Below are 23,522 nucleotides of genomic sequence, written 5' to 3'. Positions count from 1 at the left end.
ATTCAGTGAGAAATAGTTACTAGTGATGCACAGCGGCTGCGCGCTCCTGACCAACTTTATTCGTCCGTGTAGAAATAAGGGGATACAGGGTGTCTACTAAATTAACATTTCCAAATTCCACGAGTTTTCCAGGTTCCCCTTGAGCGTCATTGCAGAATTCCCTGAGTTACACGGAACTTTCGTTTTGTCCTGACGGGCTGACACCATGTCTGCCGATGCTGTCACTCTCTAGTAAGCATGTTAAAAATTAGAAAAAAGCCCCTTCGTTTAGTTTGAATAGTAAGGAGTAGTGTCTATTTTATTGAAAAAGAAAACAGAAGAGGGCGGTTACTAGGTTGCACAGCGAACAAAATATCTCCTAAAGGATGGTAAACGCCATTGCAAATAGAGTCGAACATTTCCAAATACAGATAAAAAAAGATGCCTGACAAAGTAAATATTTTCGAATATGAGCTATTTCAATCAACTGATACCAAGCTGATTGGTATGCGGCTCGAACTTTGTCACAAGCGATATTCTCTCTCAGCAACTGTAAAGTCAAGTAACCTCAACTGTCCTGGCATACTCTCAGCCTGAGAGCAACGCCTCAGTGTTGCCATCCACTGTTTTAAAGAATTTGTTTTGGTTTGGCTGAGGGACACCTGCATATCGGCGACAGCCAACACTTTGTTTTTTTAACTCAAGCTGCTTCAAAGAAGTGGACGCACGCTTCCTTTCCCATTCATTCCTCAATGCGTCGGCCCTTTCTCTTCTCGTCCTCCTTCTGCCACGTGTTTGCCACACGGACCATTCGAAGCATCCTCTTGTTCACTTATACAGTCAACATCCGATTTTTCGGACTCCCTAGGGGACGCGAACACGTCTTAAAAATATGAATACAAGGCTTTTAGTGCCATTAGGGAGTCAAATCGCCATAGGCACGGCCTAAAAAACTCTGAAGGCCTGCCAGTAGACCAATTAGGCCTATCGGTGCACGTACTGTGACAGGAGACGGCGGGTGTGGGCGTGTATAATAACGAACACATGCGTCCTTTCACATTGTCCCTTCTTACGCTTGTTAAGCTTCACCGCAGTACTTAACGTAGGCTTCACCGCGTAACATTACTGTCCCAAGGTGAAGCTGACTTTTGGGAACCAGCATTATGCAACGCGTCTGGCTTTCCGAGCTTCGAAGCTGATCGCGAGGATGACAAAGGGGCAGTCCGTGCCATTGCTGACAGCGGTGAATTCTTTCAATGGAAAACACGGTACCGAACGGCAAGAAGCATAGCATGGAACGTGGAAGCAGCTAGGCCTAGAGTGGCCGCAGGAGTGCCTGCCAGCGGATCTGCGTGTGAGATTACCGGTTCGAAGGGGCGATATAATCAAAACGGTTGCGATGGTGGTTTTGATTAATGGCATTTCGGACTTGCGATCAAGGCAAAAAGTCCGGAAAATCAGACTGCGAGGGCTTCTTGCACACGAAATTTCAGACGTACTTATACATTTTCTCTATGGAGTACGTGGTGGGGCCACGAAGCCCTCTGAATTATCGGGCAGATCCGAAAAATCAGGCGTCCGGAAAATCAGTCATTGAGTGGACACTGACAACTCTTCCAGCCGACGACACCGCGTCCAAGACGATTAGTTACAATTCCTCTCTTTTACTCGAGCCAGCAGTAAAGCGACTTTCGTTCTTTGTCAATAAAGTTACAGCTAATTTTACTTGATAGAGCCACAATTTCCCTGAGTTTTCCCTGAGTTTTCCCTGAGTTTTTTCAGGCTATTCAAAATCCCTGAGAATTCCCGGTTTTCCTTGTTAATATATACCTTGGAATAGAAATGTTTACAATGTGAATGTACCTACTGTCCCGCGAAGTTAGAAAATTTGATCTAATCACAAGTTTGCGCTTTCACAGCCTAAAAACGAAACCACCTTTTGGAAGAAGGAGACGTCAATGTGAAGCCCCATTTCCCGGTTTGAAGGCTCTGCTTACTGCTGTTCCACATCTCTTGCAAAAAAAAAAGGATATATGAAAAATATTGGACTATGCAGCTAGCGTCTCAGAAGCAAATAGCTTCTCAGAAGTAGCTGAGTAAATTATTTATGATACTTTGCCCCTGAAATCCTTATTCACGCATTCTTCTTTGCAGAACCGATACAAAATAAGCAATTAGATTTATTTGTGTCTTTCCTATGAGTATTTATAAAAACTAATATCTGAACTATTTAAGTGACCGACCAGTGAAAAGTCTGGATTTGTCTTGGCCCAAACGGATTGATGCTGCATGTTGTGCAGACACTCAAGAAACCTCAGTGGGGACTAGCAAATACAGCATGTTTTAATGCGCCGATGGCTTCGTTCGTCCAGAAACATGCAATATTCCCGAAGTCGCGTTTGCACTGAGGTTGAAAAGCGCTTTTTATGTATATGCGCAATTAAAAGAAGTGTGCTAGATGCGGGCTCAGAAATGGCGTCACCTCGATTTAGGCCTTAATTGGATTATACTTGTGCGCCCAATATTGTGTTCAACTTCCAGTTTCCAGAGACACCTTCCGGAATAGCGATGAGGCTGAATTTGGCCGCAATAAAAAAGTGACGTTGCATGCTGCAATATAAGTGTCAGAGTAAAAACCAAAGGAAACGAAAGCCTACAGTGTCAAATAATAATCTTCAGTTGAGGCAGCTGGACCCCACGGCATCCATTGAAAGACAAGCGTTATTAATGTCTGTTGAAGAGGCGTACCAGGTGAAGAGATTGAGTGAAGTAAAGCCGCTTCATATAGTACATAGACTTACCTTGTCTTCAAACGTCAGCTTCATGTTGTTTAGGACTGCAACGACCGTATCACTCGGAACCACTGAACCTGCAATGGGAAAGCGTGAAACGTAAAACATCTTCAAGGAAACTATGGACAACAAATAAATAGCTTCGAATTGATGACAGGGACAGTTGTCATAGAATCAAATAACCTCCTTTTCTTCAAGGACGTCATCCTTCTATGGTGAACAGATATATTACAAAAAAAATTGTCAAAAATGATAGCGCCAGTATTCGTATGCCTGAACGAATACAAGTAAGATTTCTGCAGATTTTCTTGAAGGCCGAAGCATAGAGAGTGACTATGAAGTCTAGCGCTGCGCTCGAACTCCTCGCACCTACGCAGCTGCGACTTGTTGGCGCGAAGCAGTGTGTCAGGCAACTGCTGCTGGGCCGGGCTGCATCCTCCTTGAGGCTAGGCTGCTAACATGAACAGCGTCCCGGCAGCTACCGGGCGTCTCAGAACGCTGCTGCAACGAGCTCCTCCAGTGGGTGTTGAAAACGTCGCACCGGGACGGTGCGCGAGATGAGACCGACGATGGGATATCCTCGGCACTGGTCAGCGCACAGCGAAGCGTTAAATCGCGTTAGCTTCACCTTTACCGCTCAGACCAGAGCATACGCGTATCAGCTCAACAGGAACACCGGGGGTGCCTACAGCGAACGCGCGCACAACCTTCGCGCCAGCAGCGGAAGCCGAAACGCCGTCCTCTATCCGCCATCGAGCTGTCGACGGGACGTCTGCTTTGCTTCGTCGTTCTTGAAACGAAATGCACTCCACGTCTCCGCAGACCGTCCAGCTCTCCGCGAGCGTGAACCGTGCATGCACCTTTAGGGAAAGAGCACGGCCTCGGTGGCGGCGCTGACGAAGGGGGTGCATCTCGAGCGTCCGCTTAAGCAATAAAACAACGCGCTTAGCTGATACAAGGTGGCTAGAAGGGCGTAGAAAAGTCCTAGCGTAGCAGAATACAGCGTGCAACAATATTCGCTTGTTTCTACGGCAGGGTCCCTTGAGTTTATGGTACATTCCCTAAATATACCATAAACTCAAATATCAATTTTCTTGGTTCGTACGTACAAACAGTATGCGCGGCATCACGCTCACCCGTTCTTTGCATTTGCTGTATGTATACGTGCCAGTGTCAAAGGTTCAATGCGCGCGGCTAATTTTTCGGAGGCAATTTGATTGCAGCACAGATGCACCAATCACGTGTCACGTAAGCAAGACACCAACCGGATGTTACATTCGCAGCACTATTCTTCCTGGAGCAACAATGGTGCTTACTAAATATGTTCTCTCTATTTCTTCGTGGAACGCACCTCTAACAAAAGCCATTCGCTTTCTCTAAACCGTAACGTACTTGAACGGGTCAGTTCTAAACAATACTTGGGTGTCACAGTAGATGAACATATTCATTGGAAGCCTCATATTGCATCGCTCTGTGAAAGATTAAGTAAAGTTAATTTATTTTGCACAAATGCCGTTATTACTCCGACACTGCCACTCTGGAAGCAATTTACGTTAGCATATTCCATAGCAATCTATCCCACTGTATTACATCTTTGGGTCACACGTACGTCTCATATGTAGAAACTACTTTACCTTTTCAGAAAGGGATATCTCAATCTGTAATTTTACTGATTACAATGCTAAATCAATTCAGCTGTTTCAAAGTGAAATCTACTGCATTTTAACTTATTACTGAATTTTAAGACAACAATAAGTACACATAATAGCATAACCACGAAGTGCCCTTCGACTGCATCAATTTTTTTTATAATCCAGAAACAATATATGCAGTGCACGTAAGCGAAATTTGATCTTTCCAAAAATTTTTAATGTAATAGAAAGAGGAGGTTAAACAAAGGAGCATGGGGCATTTGTCTCTCTTTATTATTCGCAGTGTTTAATTACTAAGTACAAGTTGCTTTTTGTTGCTTATATATAAATATAAATGCCGACAAATAAACAGCATTTCTTTCGAAATAGCGGGAGACTCCCGCCTCGCAACGAGTACAAGAAGGCTGCCCGTCGACAGCTCTGGCACTGAAAATGGATCTCCTTGCGTGTAACAAAATTTTTGCTTGGCAGTATGATTGCCCAGCCCTTTCGGCACGTATATAACGTCGCTCTCGGAACCCATTTTAGCGACATTTTTTTTTTACTCTCTTTTGCAAACCGCCGTGATTTTTGACCAGCCAACGCAAGCTAAGCAAGGAGGAGTGGGCCAATCGCAGTCGCCAGCCCCGTTCTCCTCACCCGATAGCTGCTTACACTGCTCGGTCCCAACGATTCCCTCTCCACTTCTCCGCGCACCTCGCCTCTTGTGAACCAATTCGATAAGAAAAACCCTGTCAAAATAGGGAATATTATTCGCTTCGAAAGCAAACAAAAGTGACCAATAAGCAACGAGGTTGTTTGATGGAGCTGTTCAGACAACGCTGCGGGTCACCGCGCGATGCTTGCTTCGGTGGTTACGTAAATTTGACGTCAGGAGGTTCGAATTAATTCAGAATGGAATAGTTTCACACTACACGGCCTATGGGGCTGCAAGAATGTGCTGTTTGTTCCTTGCTAGTATTAGGGGTGGGAGATTATTCTATACATTCGCGCAACTCATTCTGACTCTTAAGTGGTCACCAGCTATAATTCATTTATAACACACAAACATTCAAACTTCAACCTTTTCTGCAAAAACCTGCAGAACTCCAAACGCTGTTCGGTTGTAACACTGATTCGAAAAGAAATCGGTGCTATTTCGTATTGGCTCAGCAAAGCTCTTTGTACTCTGAACGAACCATGCGATGAACTAAAGCGGGAAAGCTAGAGAGGGTAAATCTTGAAACGCAACAGTGTACTTCGTCTTCTAAGGTATACAACCTCCAACTTCATATTGTCACTAACTGATATTACTAGCTGGCGGTGAGACCTCCCTCTGTCTCTTTTGATATACGAAGCCTCCGCTCTCAGGGGTAAGTGTAAGCTATTTGATACTTTATTATTTGGTTGTATCGCTAAGTGACGCAGACGAAGATTAGAAGAAGCACTCGGTCGAGTGCTCTTACCCTTCGTCCTGTCTTCTTCTACTCTTCGTCTGCGTCACTTCGTGCTACAAACCAATAATATGCTACCCTACCAACTCGCACAACTGTCCCTCTTTTTGCACTGTTCGATACTATTGGTGTCCAATCTGGCGATCCATCGTTACTTGCGTCTTCATTAGCGAGCCTTCATTAAAGTTTGTAAGATTATGCCTCACTATGAACGGTTGAGAGTCGCCTGAGCACTCCTCTAAAGATTTCCAGAAGATACTTCGAGCAACTGGAGCAACGCGATAACGAAACTTAGGCCGCCATGTAATCTTGTAAACCTACCTCTAGTACGGTTGAGTACGAAGAAGGAGATCAGATCCATGCCGCGGTCACCGCTGAGGAACACCACCATCGGGTCACCAAGCGGGATGCCATTTTTCTGCCGGTGAAAAGTCCATGAAACACACGAGGTCAGACACTTTACCATTCGCTTACCGCGCCTGGTAATGTTCCTGTTAAAATTGCTTCAAGTTTCTTAACGGCTGGGAAACACCGCACACGTGAAAAGCTGGAGCGAAGCTATAAGCTCCAAAGGAAACACTTATGATCATCACAGGATGGAGGGGTAAGCCAAAATGGCACATGGCCGATTCAATGGAAATGTTACATTCTACAGGCCCCATATCGCCACATAATCACCGTTGTACGAGATTAAAGCTTTGTTTTATTATTTAAATAACATAATTTCTAAAAAGTAACGATTCAGTCAGGCGCAGTTCTACTCCTTGAGTAGTAATTGTGGAAAAGGCGGAAATCACATGTACTAGAAATCGAAACGGGAAACAGAATAATTAACAAAATTTTACTAAATAACCTATCATTGACCTTTCCTGGGCTCATACTGCGATTTATGAGTTTCTCATAAACCCGGCGAGTTTCTGAGGCACATCCAACCTTGAAATAATTTCTAAGGTAGCACTTTCTTTGAGGGAACCGTCGGAAAAATGGCAGGAAAACCAGAAATTTTTTTTAGCTGAACGCCTCTTTAAACAGTCCAGGATCAGTTTAGCTGCAATGTTAATCTATTTCGTCGTACGATTTAGTGATCCACGCCTATGAACTTACGCCGGCCTGAAAGTTTCATCTAGGTATGCAGGCCTTGCGAAGTCGCCAAGCTGCATATATTTCTGCAGATCTTGTAGTAAGGCAATGTTTGTGAAACCATGCGTAGCTATGTAAATAAAATGCTTCACCACTCCAAAGAAGCGCTGACACAAATGCAAACAATACAGACGAACGACAAGCAGTATCAGACCAAACATGTTCTGCTTTTCAAAATTATAGACGTTTCATTTCCTTAGCACAGGGCATTCTGTAAGACTAGGAGCTTGAGCTCTTTCTCAGAAAACTGTGTCACCACATATGCTCCCTTTTTTTCTGTACACAGGACAGATTGGGAGGCTTCCTCTCTGTGCACAAAACTATTCATCACATCTCATCGCTGCTTTACGATTGCAAGAAAAATGATCTTGTAACATTCTCTTCAATACCTTTGTGTGGATTTAGCAGTTTATGTTTCATCTTTCTTTGCGCCTTCAGTATGCCAAAGCCGAAAAGAAATTAATGATTTATTTGAACCAATTGCCTTGCTAAACTGTCATCTTTCTTCCCTCTTTTTTGTGTGCGTTTTAAATAATCATCGCTGACTCTTGTTAACGCCGTTTATTTCCAAGAGGTAATTTCGCGTTTTCACATCATTTACTTTTTATAAAACCTACTAAGTTTTTTCCTACTATAACTAAGATTAATCCATCCAATTTGTAATCGATCATCTGTAACGGATATCAGCCAGAATTCTGCAGGACAACGACAACGAAGCTCAGAAGTGGCCAAGAGGAATTAGCGTCGTCATCGCAGCTGGAGGAAACTGCTGAAGGCTCTTTGTCAACTGCCCACGTTCCCACTGACATATTCTCCTTCAGCACCCTTAGCAAGATATCCTATGGTGCCAGCGATCAAATGCGCAGTTGTGCATCTTCGTTGCTGCGCACTGTGTGCTTCATGGTAGTTTTGTGATTCTTCTGTGTTTAAAGCAGTTGCGCCCTTTATTCTTGTCACGCACAACGACCGTAACTCACGCAATGCGACCGGTTGCCTCATCCTTCCAATTCGGCACAATCGAATTCAACGTCAAAACTCTGGCTCCAACGCCACGCAGCTTGCATTATATGATCATCAAAACACCGCTATTTGTGGTGCGAAATTCATGGGTATCACGTTTCGGTAGCCAAGAATTTGGGATTTTCGACCCACTGGTGCCCAACCAGTACGACCGGTATGGCTGCGCAGTGCCAAGAGAAAGCCAAGGGAAAACGCTGTCACCGTCTTTTCACTGGCAACAACGTTTTGATCAGAGCCGCCTATACCTCTTGAGCAAGCTATCTGCTCTAAAAGAACGATGTGGTTTTTTACAATTTGCAGTACGAATGCGCGGCCCCATTGTGACAAAATCTTTCGATGCACGCGAAAAGCAAAAAAAAAAAGAAATTGCGTTTGGCAGCAAAGCTATGCGTAGCGGTTACTGGCTAAGCAGCAAACACGTTTGTTACCTGGCTCATAAATATCGTCCAACCATGTGTCACCCCCCCCCTAGCTCCGGAATACTAATATTAGCCGTGTTGTAGCATATTCTCGTGCTTGGCGATGCAAAAAGTTCAACAAATGCGTACTTACGTTGCAATAGTCCAACAGCCACACCCGGGCCTCCACTCGGAAAGTTTCAGCTCTCGTTTTGTTCAACTGCAAAGAGAAATGAAATTTTAAGGGCTCAATGCATTGCCGAGTTATAAAAATCCACACATAACAGGATTAACTGTGCCAGTGTTCTTTAAACGATATCCTGCAGACTGATTGGCGCTGCCTTAGCGGCAGTTACGCAGTTATCTATTTCTTGCGTTCTTTTGGTTAAATTTGAAGGATACTCGAGTGCAATGTTTGACATAGAACATTAAGAATTCTACTGAATTTAGCCTTACTGCTTGAATGAAGTGTAAAGGGCAGTACGGAATATTACTGCTGACTTATTAACTAACATAAAATAAGAGTGAAAAACATACAGTTAGGATAGTTGAACTCCTTATACAGTACCAGCAGAAACGAGAATGATCATTAAAACACCAGGTTAAAGACGATTCTTTCAATGATTTTATCCTTCCTCACGCCTTCGTGTTAGTGTACTACATATACCGCTCCCCCCCCCCTCCCCCACTGGCTCCCATTTAGGCAAATGCTGCAGAACAGGCCTTACAGCAAAACTGCTGTTGTTAGTCGCGCAATGCATCCCCTTTTCTTCTCACTTCTACACTACAGATCGCTGAACAAAGTTGTATTTTAACCACAAAGCACTGTATTATTAAAGGAAAACGCAAAGCACAACGACAACTATGAAACGACCGTACCTAGGGGGTCTCTAGTTAAAAATCATCCATGCCCTATTATAAAACTCAAATACCAGTCTTCTAAACAAATAGGTCATTCATTCATTCATTCATTCATTCATTATAATTGTGACAACATGTAGTAGAACGCAGCTCAACATGGTTACGGCGGTACTCACATCACCAAACTTGACTGTCACAGTTTGGTTGAGTTCCTCGGGCAGAAGGCACGACACCGGTAGGGCACCTTCCACGATGTTCTGCACAAATCCCATTTGACAGGTAAGCGAGCATAAGGAGAAAGCCACTACATGGCCGAAGAGCAACAGAATGTTTATTAGCAACTCAATATTTCAATCCGTATACTAAGAAATTACATAACAATTGGCGTACTCTATACAGAAGAATGATAGTTGAATTTATTGAAAACACAGCATTGTATTTTATGTATCTATAGCATGAAAGCTTTTTTTTTAGCCTTTGCGTCCATTTTTCATTATATATTGAAGCCCGAAGCTGTGACTGCTCTCAAAGTAAATGTGCTTCAAATTATTTCTTAGAGATGACCGATTCCGTTTATTCGGAATGTCCACTCTAATGCTCCTCGACGGATTTCTGAATTCCCTGTTTCAATACCGTAAATAGCGCCAATCCAGTGCGTGAGCGTCTCCAAAGTGCAGTCTTTAGTGTGCACCATTTACTGCGATCATCGAATAAAGTGGGTCTAACCTCCTCTCACCTCGCGCCAGTGCTTTACTCTAAGCAAGAATTTCGATAAATTATTTCCATTCTGCTCGTTCAGCAAGGCAGCTCATGCAGTGCTGCTAAAATATAGCAGTCTTTCCACTGCGAAGAACTGCAAGAAACTACTCGTAGGAATAGAAAATATCGTGCACCCCAACATTTTATGCAATGTGGGTGTACGACCGCACAATCTAATTACTCTGCGATAGTTTTCATGTAAATTCTTCCCACTTCCTAGCACGATATTTCAGAATCTGAAACGTCCTATTAGAGAGGCTTGGTAGACTGCCGATATCGACATAAATCTCTCTCTCTAGGGACCCGCACACCAGGATGCCGAGAAAAGGCGGCTCAGTTGAATGCCTGTAGATACGCTAGTACTTGCATTTTCTATCTCTGAATATTATTGCCGGTTCTTCTAGACTATGTTCATTAAAGTAAATAACACCCCGTCATTTCTTGTAAAAACCACTTATCTGCTAGACAAGGTAGCGGCACTATAGTATTACGCTACACGTGATCCCATGTAAAATTGTCAACACATCGACACAGTCGTAACTTTCTGCGTCGAGATTGGGGGATAAACGCTTTATTTAATCTCGATATTATGCAACAGCCCAATTATTGTTTCGTGTCAATGTTCAAATATACGTACACCACGCTTAACACGAGACGGACAGGAACAGAGGCACATGATTTCGCACTGCCTGCCCACTGCCATTCCTCTGGAGTTGCGGCTTTCCATGTACGAGTACAATCGTGAATCTCCAACCAGGCCATCTTTTGACTCTTTGAATTTACTTTCCCGTCAAACGCACTGGTATGACATTTCCTATCTTTTTGAGGTCATAGCACTCGAGAATTTGTCAATATTACGTCACGTGTGTATGAACATTGCTTTGGTTCTACTAAGAGAAGCGCTACAGGCAAACGGTTCCCGATTCACTTCTTAGTACGACGTCTTCTTTAAGCGTCATCGAACATCGTGCAGGGGGCAAAGCTAACAAATCGTTTCTAGTGGGCAGTGCGCACCACGTTACTCTCGCGGCTACATCCATAACCAGAGACATCGAAAACGGGTCTTAACCCCCACGCGCGTCGATATGTGCAGAAAAGGTGTGGCGATCGGGGGCTCGCGCAGAGGACAAACATACTCACGCAGGACGCGTCGTCGGCGCCAATTTCCGTGCTGGTTGGCGAACCTGCGAAGCCACAAAGAACCGGAAGTCGTAAATAGCGTCGGTGGCTGCTGCCACCATCGGGAGCGTCTCGCAATGCACCGACACTGACGGGAATGCCTCCCCGGCAGGAGATCGCTCGGTTGTTCCCATCGGCAAGCACGGCCGTCGCGGGTCGACGCTGCTCCAGCGCCTGTCGTGCGACCCCTGAGTTACGGCGTCCTCGGGAAAGCGAGCGCCGTGCGAAGCAAAACTGTGTGCCGCACTCTCGCTCTTCTCCGATGTGCCGCGAGCCGACACTTTGAAACAGGTTAGATACAACCAGAAGTAATTGCGCCACGAGTGTCACCGCAGCATTTCTGGCTTGGAGAGTGACGTAAGCAAACGAAGGAAAAACATTTAAAAAAGAGAGACAGAAGTGGCGGCCTTATTGATTTCAAATTAAACGGTGCGAAATTTGTGCGAAGTTTCCTTCCCGTTAGCTGGGAACGAGGGTGCGATGAACCTCGTAATTAAACTCAGAGAAAATGTGATACACGGCGCGCTACAGAATTCGCGATGCTGCGTTTAAACAGGCCACAGATTGGTGCAGACAGATCACAGCATGAGCTGTGCATTCTAGTTTCCGTGGTTCGCTGAGCCTGTCAAAAGAAATCAGTGCACAAACATCAAGCCCAGGCATTTAGCGCTTAAAATAGTCCCCAATCAATCAAAGCGTGAACGTTTCACTTCACGAATATCATTTGTGCATTGCACCTCGAGAAGGCTTCAGTCATATTTTAACATAAACGTTCCACATAACTGAGTGCAGCAGAAGTATCACAGGAAAACTGCAGCAGCTTGGATCGATTACTTGCTTCAAAACGTCTTAATTCTGCTCTATTCTTCATCTACGTATTTTTGTCTGTTTGTGCTTATCTTCATCTTTCTGTTTCCCCGTACGCCTTCCCCAGTGAAGGATTGCAAATTGGATATCTATATTACGGTTAGCGTCCCGGCCTTTCGCATCTCATTGATCTCTTTCTGTCTCTCTCTAGAACATGTACGCACAAAGCGCATCTAATGCGAGAAAGACAAATGATAGCCATAGACGCAGTCACTACTATACTAGCTCCAGTTGAAGGCTCATGTGCAGAACAATGCATTGCTCTCCCGCTGAAAAAGACTACCCCGAAACTTTCAGCATATGGACACTGAAGCAAGGATATTCTAGCGTCTTTCATGTAAATTATATTTTGCCGTTGTTACTGGATCAAGGTAGTAGGAACGAAAATATTCGGTGGCATCAAAAAATATCACAGACCAATAGCAGCGTGGATCGATGACTTGATTCAAGACGCCTTAATTGCGGTTTTTGTACGGATACTTCTGGAACAAAATAATAACCGTACGAACGAGCCCACTGGTCACAACTTAGTCGTCGTAACCACTATCCCACAGACTGCCTGCCAAAGGGAACACGAGCAAGCGTTATGCCGCTAGAACGCGTTACCACGCGAGAAATTGGCCCCTCTTTGCAAATGAAAGAGCAATTCAAAGCACCTACTTTGCTATCTGAACAAAGTTAAGGTAACATTTCAACGCACAAAAGGATACCGACGTCCACGCTGCTCAAAAAAAATGAATTTGAATCTTGTTTAGTACATAAATTTCAATCATTATTTTTTTGCAGCCTGACCTGTTTCTGTCAATGTGACAGCATGGCAATCGTTATCTGATGCTTAATTTGTTTATGGCGGTCACGCGATTCTCCAGTCGTCCTACCTACGGGCCTTCAGTTCAGGAACAAGAGTAAAATTTGAAATGCAACTACGTCAAAGAGCGGCGTTAATAACTGCAAGGATAGACTGACGTAAAATTAATTCGCTAGAACTGCTTGTAAAAGTATGTCCTAACCAAGTTTGATATCAAACATATTATTAGTGAAGTTGGCCAACAAACCGAAAAAAAAGCACCTACGAAATCTTTCTGAGTAAAGCCTCAGAAATGCAGCGAAACCGAATGATTCATTTAAAGGTATACAGCGGAAACCTTGGACGCGAAGCCTTTCAGAAAGGGGAAGGTGAGCGCAATCACAGGGCCTAGAAATTTGGCAAAGCATCTGATAAGCGGCCGAACCAGAACTTCTTTACTTTACTTAACACCTTTGTAAAGGGGAATTACCTGGATGTAAACCTGCTGCGCTGCGATGAGAGAGCCACAAGAAATAATATCTCATTTGCGCAAGGCGGTAAGTAACGTAACGCCATTGGCAGCCCCAAGAAATCTTAAGCACCAAATATAGATATGAGTATACCATTTTCTGATTGTTTACCTGGACTTAACTTCAAGGTGTGTCTCGCAAACGATCCAATCTGCACAGTGCCTGCACGAACATGTATCCGCGCCGCCTTTTTATGTAAATCGTAAATACATTGCATCGATGCTGCGCCAATTACTTTATCTAATGAGTTCTCCAACATCAACAGGCTATACTACTCAGGCGTGACTTTAGGCGCACTCATATAAAAGGCTGTTTGAACGAAGGCGCAAGGGCTGACGCAAACGTGACGATCTTCAGGTGCATGCCTTGGATGACAAAGCCAAAACGACATGAGTAAAGCGTCCCGTATACTGTCTTACAAAACTCCCGCGTCGTCATTGAGATGTTTTATCGTTCTCATCAATCAAGATTGGCTGCGTTGACGACGAAGCTTCCTTGTTGGACACAAGAACACGTTAAAAGTGAAAATTGTGGGTAAATTGGAAATAAGCAAGATATGACCCACTGCGTTACACAACAAAGGTTTTTGGATTGATGTTCTAGCCTATTTCTGTGGAGTCACTGATCGATATTTGTGTTGTGGTTTTTTATGGCAGCCAGTGTCGTCACATTAAGAGAAACGCTGCTACCAGCTCTTAAACAACATGTTAGCTTCTCTCACCCGACGTGTAGGCTGGCGCCTCGGTCGACGACGTCCAGTCCTGTATAGAGGAGGCCGTTGTAGTATCCGTATTCCAGGATGTCCCTTCTGTAATGTCCCGGCCAGCGGGCTCCTCAGAAGGTGAAGGATGTGTTGTGCTTTGCCGCCAGCTTGTGTATGATAGAGTAGTTGAGAACAGGTCAGGGGCCGTCGTGAAGCTGTGCTTGGGATCGTGTTCAGTAGAAGGTGACGTGGTCCACTCTGGCAGAGACATGGACGTGCTCTCAGAGAGTTGTTTAGGACTTCGGCTTGCCGAGGAACCACCTGTCACCTCTGATGCCGTTGAAAAGTCAGTAGCTGGTTCCGTCGACGGGGCGTTTCCAGGTGTTGTAGCTTCGACTGCTGTCGTCGTTACAACATCGCTTACTTCTACTGTTGTAATTCCGACAGCCGATGGTGACGTTGCCACCTCGCCTGCTGCTGGTTCCGTTTCAGGCACACCACTCAGGGCAGTTGTGGTCTCGGCGGCGTGGGTTAGAATCTCGGCTGTCGGTGTTGTACTTTCGGCTGGCGGAGCTGTAGTCTCGGCAGCTGGCGGTGATGTAGCCTCGGCAGCTGGTGGTGCTGTAGTCTCGGTAGCTGGTGGTGCTGTGGTCTCGGCAGCTGGTGGTGCCGTAGTGTCGGTGTCGGTAGCTGGCGGTGCCGTAGCCTCGGCAGGTGCTGGTGCCATGGTCTCGGCAGCTGGTGGTGCCGTAGTGTCGGTAGCTGGCGATGCCGTAGTCTCGGCAGCTGGTGATGCCGTAGTGTCAGCAGCTGGCGGTGCCGTAGTCTCGGCAGTGGGCGGTCCTGTAGTCTCGGCAGATGGTGGTGCCGCAGTGTCGGCAGCTGGAGGTGCCGTAGTCTCGACAACTGGGGATTCAGTAGTGTCAGCAGCTGGCGTTGCAGAGTCGGCAGTTGGATTTGTTGTAGTGTCAGCTGTCAGTGTTGTGCTGTCGGCTTCTGGTGTTGTAGATCTGCCTTCTGTGGTTGCTGCAACCTCAGCAATCGGTGTTGTAAACTCGGCTGGCCTGTTGTCTGCTATTGGCGTTGTATCCGCGTATACAGATGATGGTGTACTCTCACCGTCTTCATTCGAAATAACAGGCGAACGGGGTGTTGTCGCCTGGTACGTCGGTAATTCTGTTGTTTGTACTTCCTGCGTTGTCAATGCGTGCTCGGTTGCCAGGGAAGTGGTCCCCTCCGATAGGATGGGAGTTTTTCGTCCCATGTTGCCTTCTTCTTCTGTTGTCAACTCTTCCTTTCCAACTGACTGAACGATTTCGGTTGTACCTGAAACGGAAGGGTTGGTCTGCGTGTGCGGCGGGCCCTCATTTGCTGGTCCATCTGTCATAGCAGGGGTCACTGTCGTGAAATCGCCTTCTGTCCTTAACTCTGGGTGTCCTGACGCTGCGTCTGTAGATGCTTCTACCTGGGATGTCGCATCCTGTGAACTCACATGAGATTCTGTCGTAGCAGTGTCCGTTGAAACGTCAATGGTTTCTTGTGTAACAGAAATACCCGGGTACTGCGTGCTGCTGTCGCCACTAGCAACCGTTGTCGAATCTGTGGAAACCCCTGATTCTCCCGTCGACTGTGGCACGCTCTGAGTAGACGAATCTGTGGGTGCAGTTTTCGCTGAATCCGTGACACTCTCTGTCGTAGCGTCTGTAACTGAGCTTGAAGTAGCCTCCTCAGGAGATGAGGAGGTCATTTCCACCGGTGCTTGGGACACGCTTGCGTCGCTGGTCTGTGACGTAGTAGCGCCCTCTGCAGCCAAATGCGTAGTCGTGGTCTCCTGCAAAGGTGTTCCAGAATCTCGAAACGTGGTAGTAATGACAGGGGTCGACATTGTACTCTCTGTAGGTGCTCCTGTTGCGCTCTCGCTGCTTGTCTGCGCAAGATCTATGAAACCGGTGGTGTGGCTCGTTGTTACATCTGAAGGTACAGTTCCTGTGGGGGCCGCTGTAGCCGGTTCTGACATGACTGAGGCAGTCGCTGTGCTCTCTATTGGAGAAGCTGTCGTTGGTTCCTCTGTTGCACTGACACTAGGTGTGCTCTCAGAATTAGTGGCGAGCGGTGATTCCGGGTCAGATGTGCTATCTTGTAGCGAATTTTTACCTATTACCGGAGGCTCTGTGTACTGCGTCATTTCTCGAGGTCCCTGCCCGGTTACATCATTCGAATCTGGGTCTGGGTCTTCGATGGTACGTGCCCTGCCCATTTTTGCTCTATTAATGAAAGGTTCAGGCATCACGCTTGACTCTGTAGTCGGTACGTCGGGTGCACCGTCATGAACATTGGTAGCAGGCGTGGGATCTGTAGTGGGTGTCTCTTCGTCGTGTGGCTTTTCTGTAGAACTGGTCAGCTCACTCCTATGCTGCATGCCCGCATTTGCGTGCTGAGCCGGAGATTCTGTTGACAGCGACGTAGAATCAGCAGAGTTAACGTCGTGCGACGTGAGAAAGGGTGCTGCATGAGTGATTCCTTCAGTAGTAGTGTCAGGAGCTGAGGGCGGCAACGATGCTCCAGAATCAGTGGCCTCAGATTCGGTTGTAGTGCCGTAAGTGACAGGTAGTGAGGCCTCGCCGTACGCGTGACCCTGTTCCGAAGGGGCTATATTTGCAGATGGTGTAGTGTCATCAACGCTATCCGGAGACAATGTCTGCTCTACGGTGACCACTTCTGGAGGGCTAGAGTAGCGCTTACGCGAGAACCCCAGGCCAAACCTAGGGAAGGTGACGCCGTTCGTTCCCGTCGGATTAAAATAGCCCGGAACGTTCGTGTTCAGCGGATCAGAATAAAGACTCGGAGTATGAAAAGGACCCGCTGCAATACCAGGTGAGGATATTGCTGGCTGGAAGTAAGGATCGCCTCCGTAAACACCGTCACTGGGCGTTTCCACGGCGCTCTCTGCACTCTGAGGACCACCAATGCTCGGCACCGAACTGGACTGCTGCAGAGCATCAGTGGAAAACGGTACGGCTTGAGCCTGCTGAGTAGCGAAGGACCCCGAAGAAGTAGTCTCCCGCAAGGCGTGCGGCGTAGTTGTCGCTGCAAACGACGTCGCTTCCGGGTTTACATTTGATTCCGTGTTGACCGCGGAATCGTCAGCTGCTGTAGCTCCATCCGGTGGCCATGTGCCTGATGTAACAGGAACCATGGACGACGCGCTCGTTGCACCGTCGCCATCCATGTGACTAGACACGCTCGTGCCTTCTGCGTGGAACGGCACTGAGTGTTCTTTTGACCCAGTCGTTGCGAAGACATCAGCTGCATTTGGCTCTAGTTCTGTCGCAGGGACTTGCGTAGGTGTCGTGGTACCATTCGTCGCTACCGCGGGCGTCTCGGCACCAACAGCGCTTTCGGGCTCCACGTGAGCTTCTGTCTTCGCTAGCTTATCGGCTTCAATGTCGTTCAGTTTATCGTTTTCGGTGCCGAATATATCGTTGTTCGTCTGCGTTCCAGAGCTACTCTCCGAGCTTGGTGGCAGAGTAGTAGGTTCATCACTTGTTTGGTCCGCGGGCCCAGCGGTTGTTGTCCCCTGTTGGATAAGCAAACTCTCCTCAGACGACGTCCCCAACAGATTGTTTGAGGACTTTTGCATCTGAAAAAAGAAACAGAAAAAAAAGGACCGTTGTTAAAATTGAGCCCACAACTACTACACAGAGCACTGAAGTTTACACATTGACCACGACAGAGCCGCACTACATTGAATTAACTACATGCACATGAAGGCACCAAATTACTGAGAGAGCAAGCTGCTTTACTGTGTCTCAATATCTTTGTAGCACATGTACTATAACGAACAAGCTAGGAGGAAGTTTCTGCCGAAAAAAGAAGCTGTGCATAGTCAATGTGGCTGACATTACTCGCATCTTTTATGTTGCATCACATAAAAACATTTCTTCTCTGGCCACATTTTCTTTGAAGGGAGCGAAAAAGATAACGGTAGTGCGACAGTATTGCCTTCTTTTTGCGAGTCCGATCCAGCGATCCACTTATCCCAAGTAAATATAAAAGATTTTTTGGGATAACTGGATCGTTGGAAAAATGGGAAATATGAAATGGAAGTACATGGACTTTACGCTTATGTCTTTCTTACCGTGTTTCTCGTTTAATTACACATGTCGTGCGCATATCTTAGGGTTGTGCAGAGCTAACATTTGGGAGCAAATAATCCTGATTATTACATTGTGTTATATTATCATCAGCAAATTCAGAAAGTAATGCGAATATCAGTATTGTCTAAATATATACAGGGTGTCCCAGCTAACTTTAGCCAGAGTTTTAAAATATCTTAATGCCACGTAGCTGGACAGAATCACGGTAATGTTGTTTGCCGTGGCTTGGAGATACTCAAATTATTTTTTTCATTCCACCTACTTAGATAATTAGTAATAATGATTCAATTTGTCAAATAATATATTTAGATGGAAAGTGTCAATTACAAAATAGTAGAGCGACATCAAAAACTCCCGATACAGCTTTCTGTTGCTGAATACGCGCCACATAAGTGTTTTTTCAAGCGTGAAAGGAGCCTCAAAATGTACGCAAAATTGCAACGCGACTGGCCGCTAGAGGAACTCTGCGTGCATGCGCAGCCTTCTTTCACGCTCGGAAAAACACTTTTATGTAGCACGTACTCAGCAACAGAAAGCTGCATCGGGAGTTTTTCATGTAGCTCTACATTTTTTTCATTGACGCTTTTCATCTATCACATTTGAGAAGTTCATCGATTAATTAAGACTAATTATAATTTGGTGAAATGAAAAAAAAATAACTTAAGTATCTGCAAGCGACGTCAAACAAGATTACCTTAGTTCTGTCTAGCTACGTGGCCTTAACATATTTCTAAACTCTGGATAATGCTACCTGGGACACCTTGTAGTAAGCCTCAAAAGAAAACTGAAAGGTAATATCCTATTTCGGTTCCTTAGTGACGGCTTAGAACCATGACGCGCGCTAGATTATCCGGGACTGTAGCTTCATTTTAATGGGACAGGGATGAAACAACACTGCTCTATCGCCTTAGGGGGTGCGTTAATTAACATTAGAAACTCTAAATTGTTACGGGAACCAACTCTACAGCGTCCATCAAAGAGTCGTAGTGCTCTCGGACCATAAAGTCTCTTCTTTTACATGTACTAAATTCTTCACTTAAATTGAAAGCTCTTGCAGTTTTTTCGGAAGGCCGGACGTCGGCGGTGGCCAGTGGTAGGGCCTGACAGATTTATTTAGTCTTAACAGCGATTGGAGTGCGCTGTGTGTTAGACATCTCATATAACATGGATGGAAACAGACCCAAGTAGCCCGGTGCGCCCGCAATGAAGAAATGTACCGGAAATAAGTGGCAAGCTCTAGATAGCCCTAACAGAATCGTTAACGACAGTTTCAGAGATCTCTTACGACTCTCGTCAGTTATTGGTGTTTTCGTCGAGCAGGTACCACAGTTACAGGGGCACTGATGTAAGTAAAAAATCTGAAGCCCTTTTCATCGCGTAATCCTCGCTAGGCCCGAACCGCTGCTGAAGAAGCGAATCGTGGAGCTACACGCGCGCAGCTGCAACCAGGCAACGTCGGGCTCAGCAGACCGCTGCGCAGAGAGCAGCACAAGCCGCTACTCGCCGTCGACTACGGGCGGACAGTGTTCGTTCTCACACGACTCAAAGAGATTTTCGCCGCGAAGACATTCTAGTGCGTGACGCAGAAAACAGAGCTCCTGTGGAGCCGCTCCTCCTGCTTACGCTGTGACTGCGCTGCGCGTGTCGGGCTGCTCTGTCACTCTTTTTTTTTTCTCGAATGAAATTTGTTTCCACTCCTCCTACTTGCGTTCTTTTTTGCAAAAAAGAAAGCCTGGTGTTGGCACATGATGCCTCATTAGGTCGCAAATCTGCTCACGATGTGTCTAAATGTGGCGCGCTGACTCAGGCCTGTCTTCTCTCAACAGCGAACACACATTCACTTCCCCTTTCAGCGCGTTTCCTGACCTTCGTAAGGGACCCGCACCAGATTTTTTGCGCTCAATGCTTAGCGTTGGCAGACGCAGCAGTAGCCCACGAGGGTCATCCTAGCTGTCCGAGTTGTACGACGAATGCTCATCGCACTGCGCGGGCCAACAATGCAAAGCCAGGTTGCACACTGGACATTGTACGGCGATTCTCGGGCACGCGTAGCTTATATACGAGCAGCACAAATGGAGACCTCAACGTCTCGGCACCATGCCTCGCCAGCGTACTCTCTACATCTCTGCGCCGCTGCTCTCCCACGGTCGTGAACCCTCCAAGGCCTGCGTGTACGTGCGCTGGCTAGGGCAACGTGCTCCTCGTCGGTGCACTCGGTGTGCGTGCCACGCACAATGGCGCATTCCCCGGCTTGGCCGCGGCGGTGAAAGCCCGCGCCTCTTTTGGAAACGCCGCCTGCTCAGCCGAAGAGGGGCGGCTTCGGCGGTGCAACATCGTCACCATTAAGGACCGGCCGCAGTAATAAACAACAATAAACCGAGGTGCGACGGTGGGGGGTGCGGCGTATACGGCTGCCTTCGCAAAAAAAAAGTCGTTGCACCAGCTCGGCTCATTGAGCCGCGTCTCAACGCCTCGCGAATGCACTTTACGACTGCGCTTGCCAACGGAGATGCCGGGAAAGATTTGCGCCGACGAAGGCGAAAGTGACCATGCAGATTTCCGACCAGGCAAGCGGCTGCAGCTGATGACTCCAGGATCACAGCAAGCGGAACGTCGAAATTCATTTCGCTTGGCGAAGCTCCTATCAAACCTCGCTTCCTATATTTAGGACCGAATATTTACACGTATACGACGCCACAGACGTGCCCTATGCATCGCAGCACGTTGATTAAGGGACAGGTAAGATAATTCAAGGCCATAATAGCCATTTCTAACAAGGTCAACAGCACCCAGTATCGCTATCGCACTCGCGCGCTACGGCTCACCAAGGCCGCATAGTTCTTAAATTGGGTCACCATACAATCAGCGTCTAACCAGGATTCAAACAGCGCAGTAGGAATGTGATAAGCGTCGGCTGTCTGAAGTATACGCATACGTTGAAAAATACAAATAAACTGTGAACAGGAAACGCTAGGAACATTTCATACGAGGTTACTGCATGCGTGTAGTTGTGGCTAACCGTGGTGGATTATACTTCTGTAATGTCACCACTGCGCTTTGCTGAATGTGAAGCGCTGACATAGAATCGTGAGGTACACAAAGTTGCCAGTATCTAAACTTGCAATTAGTGTGCATCGCTTATGACAGCTGCACGAAACCTAGGAAGAAATGGCGCATCTCTATCATCTCACAGGCATAATGTTACAAACTTACTACAAACTTTCCTGTCAGGCCGTTCACCAAACGTGGCTTGTGAAGCACGCATGTCTAAAGCATACCGTCGGGAGCACCCAAATTGCACCCTTCCACTTCCATGCGGTATGCCAGGCCACTACCAGTTTCATTATCGCCCTTCGATGAAATACCGCTCACCCTCTGATGCCAATAAACAAAACAGCAAAGTTATTTTGTGGGTCATCTCTGCACCTAACATTCCAAGGAAGCACTGTCCTATGACCCACAACACTGACTTACTGAACAATATGAGCGCAAAATAAAGAGCCGTTCACACGCTCCGTGAAGGCTGAGTTACCTTGCATTACCACAAACACTTTCATACTGACTCAACAATGAACAACCTTTCACTGTCAGTTTGGATGACATGCTTGGATGAAAAGTTATTGGAGGCCACAGCTGTGAAAGAATTCCTTATCGGTGCAAACGTTTGCTTTTTTTTCTATTAGTCAAATGATCAGTGCTCAGAAATTCAAACGCGAAGAATTCCAAAATGACTCCGAAGTGTAGTGCTCTTTCCAGTTTCGCCTGCGTTTGTAACATCGGCTTAATTTGCGCACGAAAGCCCACACTTCGAACTACTTCAGGGTTAGAAACCAGCGGCACCATGGTTTCGTGTAACACGTCTATTTAATTAGCGCTTCAGTTTTTTAACACTTTATTTGTTATTTCTTTTTGGTTATCTCTACTCGTTTATTATTTGTTTTTCCCTTCACTTGGAAGGCTCTGTCAGATGCGCAGATTAGCCTACATATCTGAACTTTTTCGGAAAAGCTAAACAGAGGAGTCGGAGACCGCTGCTTGGAAAACCATTATTTAGACCTTGCTTGATCCCTGTACCCTACCGTTCTTGAACCGTAGCTGCCCTGCAAAGTATTGGCTTCGACTAGAATTGCAAGCATTTCCGCTAGCTAGGTTCGAGTTTAATTTCCCGGTCGATCCCTTAAGCCCACATCACGGCCATAAAACGCATGCTGCTCAGTCTGTGCATTACGACATTCCTTTCATGTCCACAAGTGGGAAGCATGCGATGCTATGACGTGGCAGCGCAGGGTTGCGGTGCTGGACCGTGAAATCGGGAAAACCCTGCTCTTTCTCGCTGCCCCCGAAGCGGGCCCACGAGAAAACGCGCTGCGCGTAATCAGCGCAACTCCGGAAGTGAAAATGAAGGGGAAAAAGAAAGAGTGAAAAATCTGTGCGACGCATGCCTAGCTATATACGTATCCAGTTCGATGAAAATTTGTTGTTTGCCCGCGAACTAGGTGTACGCGAGGCCGTTCTAGAAAGTAGCCGCCAAGGACGATGGCCACGCGCCCTGGACAGCTGGGGCAGTCTCCCCAGGGACAGCTGGGTCTCGCCTACGCTTGGCGGGGACTTTCACACTGACGCCGGACGCGCATTGCTGTCGGTAACGACACTTAACGCGTCGATTTCCTCAATGCTGTTTGACGGTTAAAGTTACTACCGATAGGAAACAGGATATGAGCAAATAATATCGCCTGCGAAGCCCCACGCGGGCCGTGTAATACGCACATCGGGTAAGTTTTCATCAATACCTCGCTGTGTGCAAAGCACGAGCGTATGTGCTAACTTTGCCACAACAGTAAGCTTGGCCAGTTTTGGAGCATGCTTAGATTAATGAATGCTATTTCGGTTGCTCAGTAGAAGTCCCTTCTCGAGATTGTTAACATCCGCAAACGGCCGCTCCAGGAAGGGTTGGTCATGGACAGACGCCATAGATCACACTTCTGGATGATGTTGCGAGATATAAGCTCGCGGGACGACGTGGACAAAAATTTTTGGTAGTTGACATATGCATTCCGTGCAGCCCCAAATAGATATCATGCAGAATTATACGGCTGTCTTTAGCCTACTGATAATTCCAAGCTTATCGCTACTAACAAGATCCGCTGTCAAAGTATTGCCTCCCTACATCATAACAAGCAGCCCAAGCCACCACCTGAATGTCACAGGTTAGGACTTGCCCCCGTCATGAGCAGGAAATACTTGTACTAATGGTCCACACTAAAC

At 46.5% G+C, this 23,522-nt stretch overlaps 1 protein-coding gene across 1 annotated transcript in view; it reads right to left on the bottom strand.

The window, feature by feature from the left end:
• The window catches only part of LOC142584858 (uncharacterized), a 172,640-nt gene that overhangs the window by 12,822 nt on the left and 136,296 nt on the right, over positions 1–23,522 (bottom strand). Inside the window, exons 3-8 of the mRNA XM_075695167.1 lie at positions 14,119–17,740; positions 11,175–11,218; positions 9,452–9,532; positions 8,569–8,634; positions 6,178–6,274; positions 2,781–2,848 (exon numbers count right to left, since the gene is read on the bottom strand). Coding sequence (XP_075551282.1) covers positions 2,781–2,848; positions 6,178–6,274; positions 8,569–8,634; positions 9,452–9,532; positions 11,175–11,218; positions 14,119–17,740 — 3,978 coding nt within the window. The remainder of the gene's footprint in view (positions 1–2,780; positions 2,849–6,177; positions 6,275–8,568; positions 8,635–9,451; positions 9,533–11,174; positions 11,219–14,118; positions 17,741–23,522) is intronic.

The sequence above is a fragment of the Dermacentor variabilis genome, chromosome 6 (genome assembly GCF_050947875.1).
Source record: "Dermacentor variabilis isolate Ectoservices chromosome 6, ASM5094787v1, whole genome shotgun sequence".
NCBI classification, from domain to species: domain Eukaryota; kingdom Metazoa; phylum Arthropoda; class Arachnida; order Ixodida; family Ixodidae; genus Dermacentor; species Dermacentor variabilis.
The sequence above is the reverse complement of the archived record's forward strand: the minus strand, read 5'-3'. Positions and strand labels throughout refer to the sequence as shown.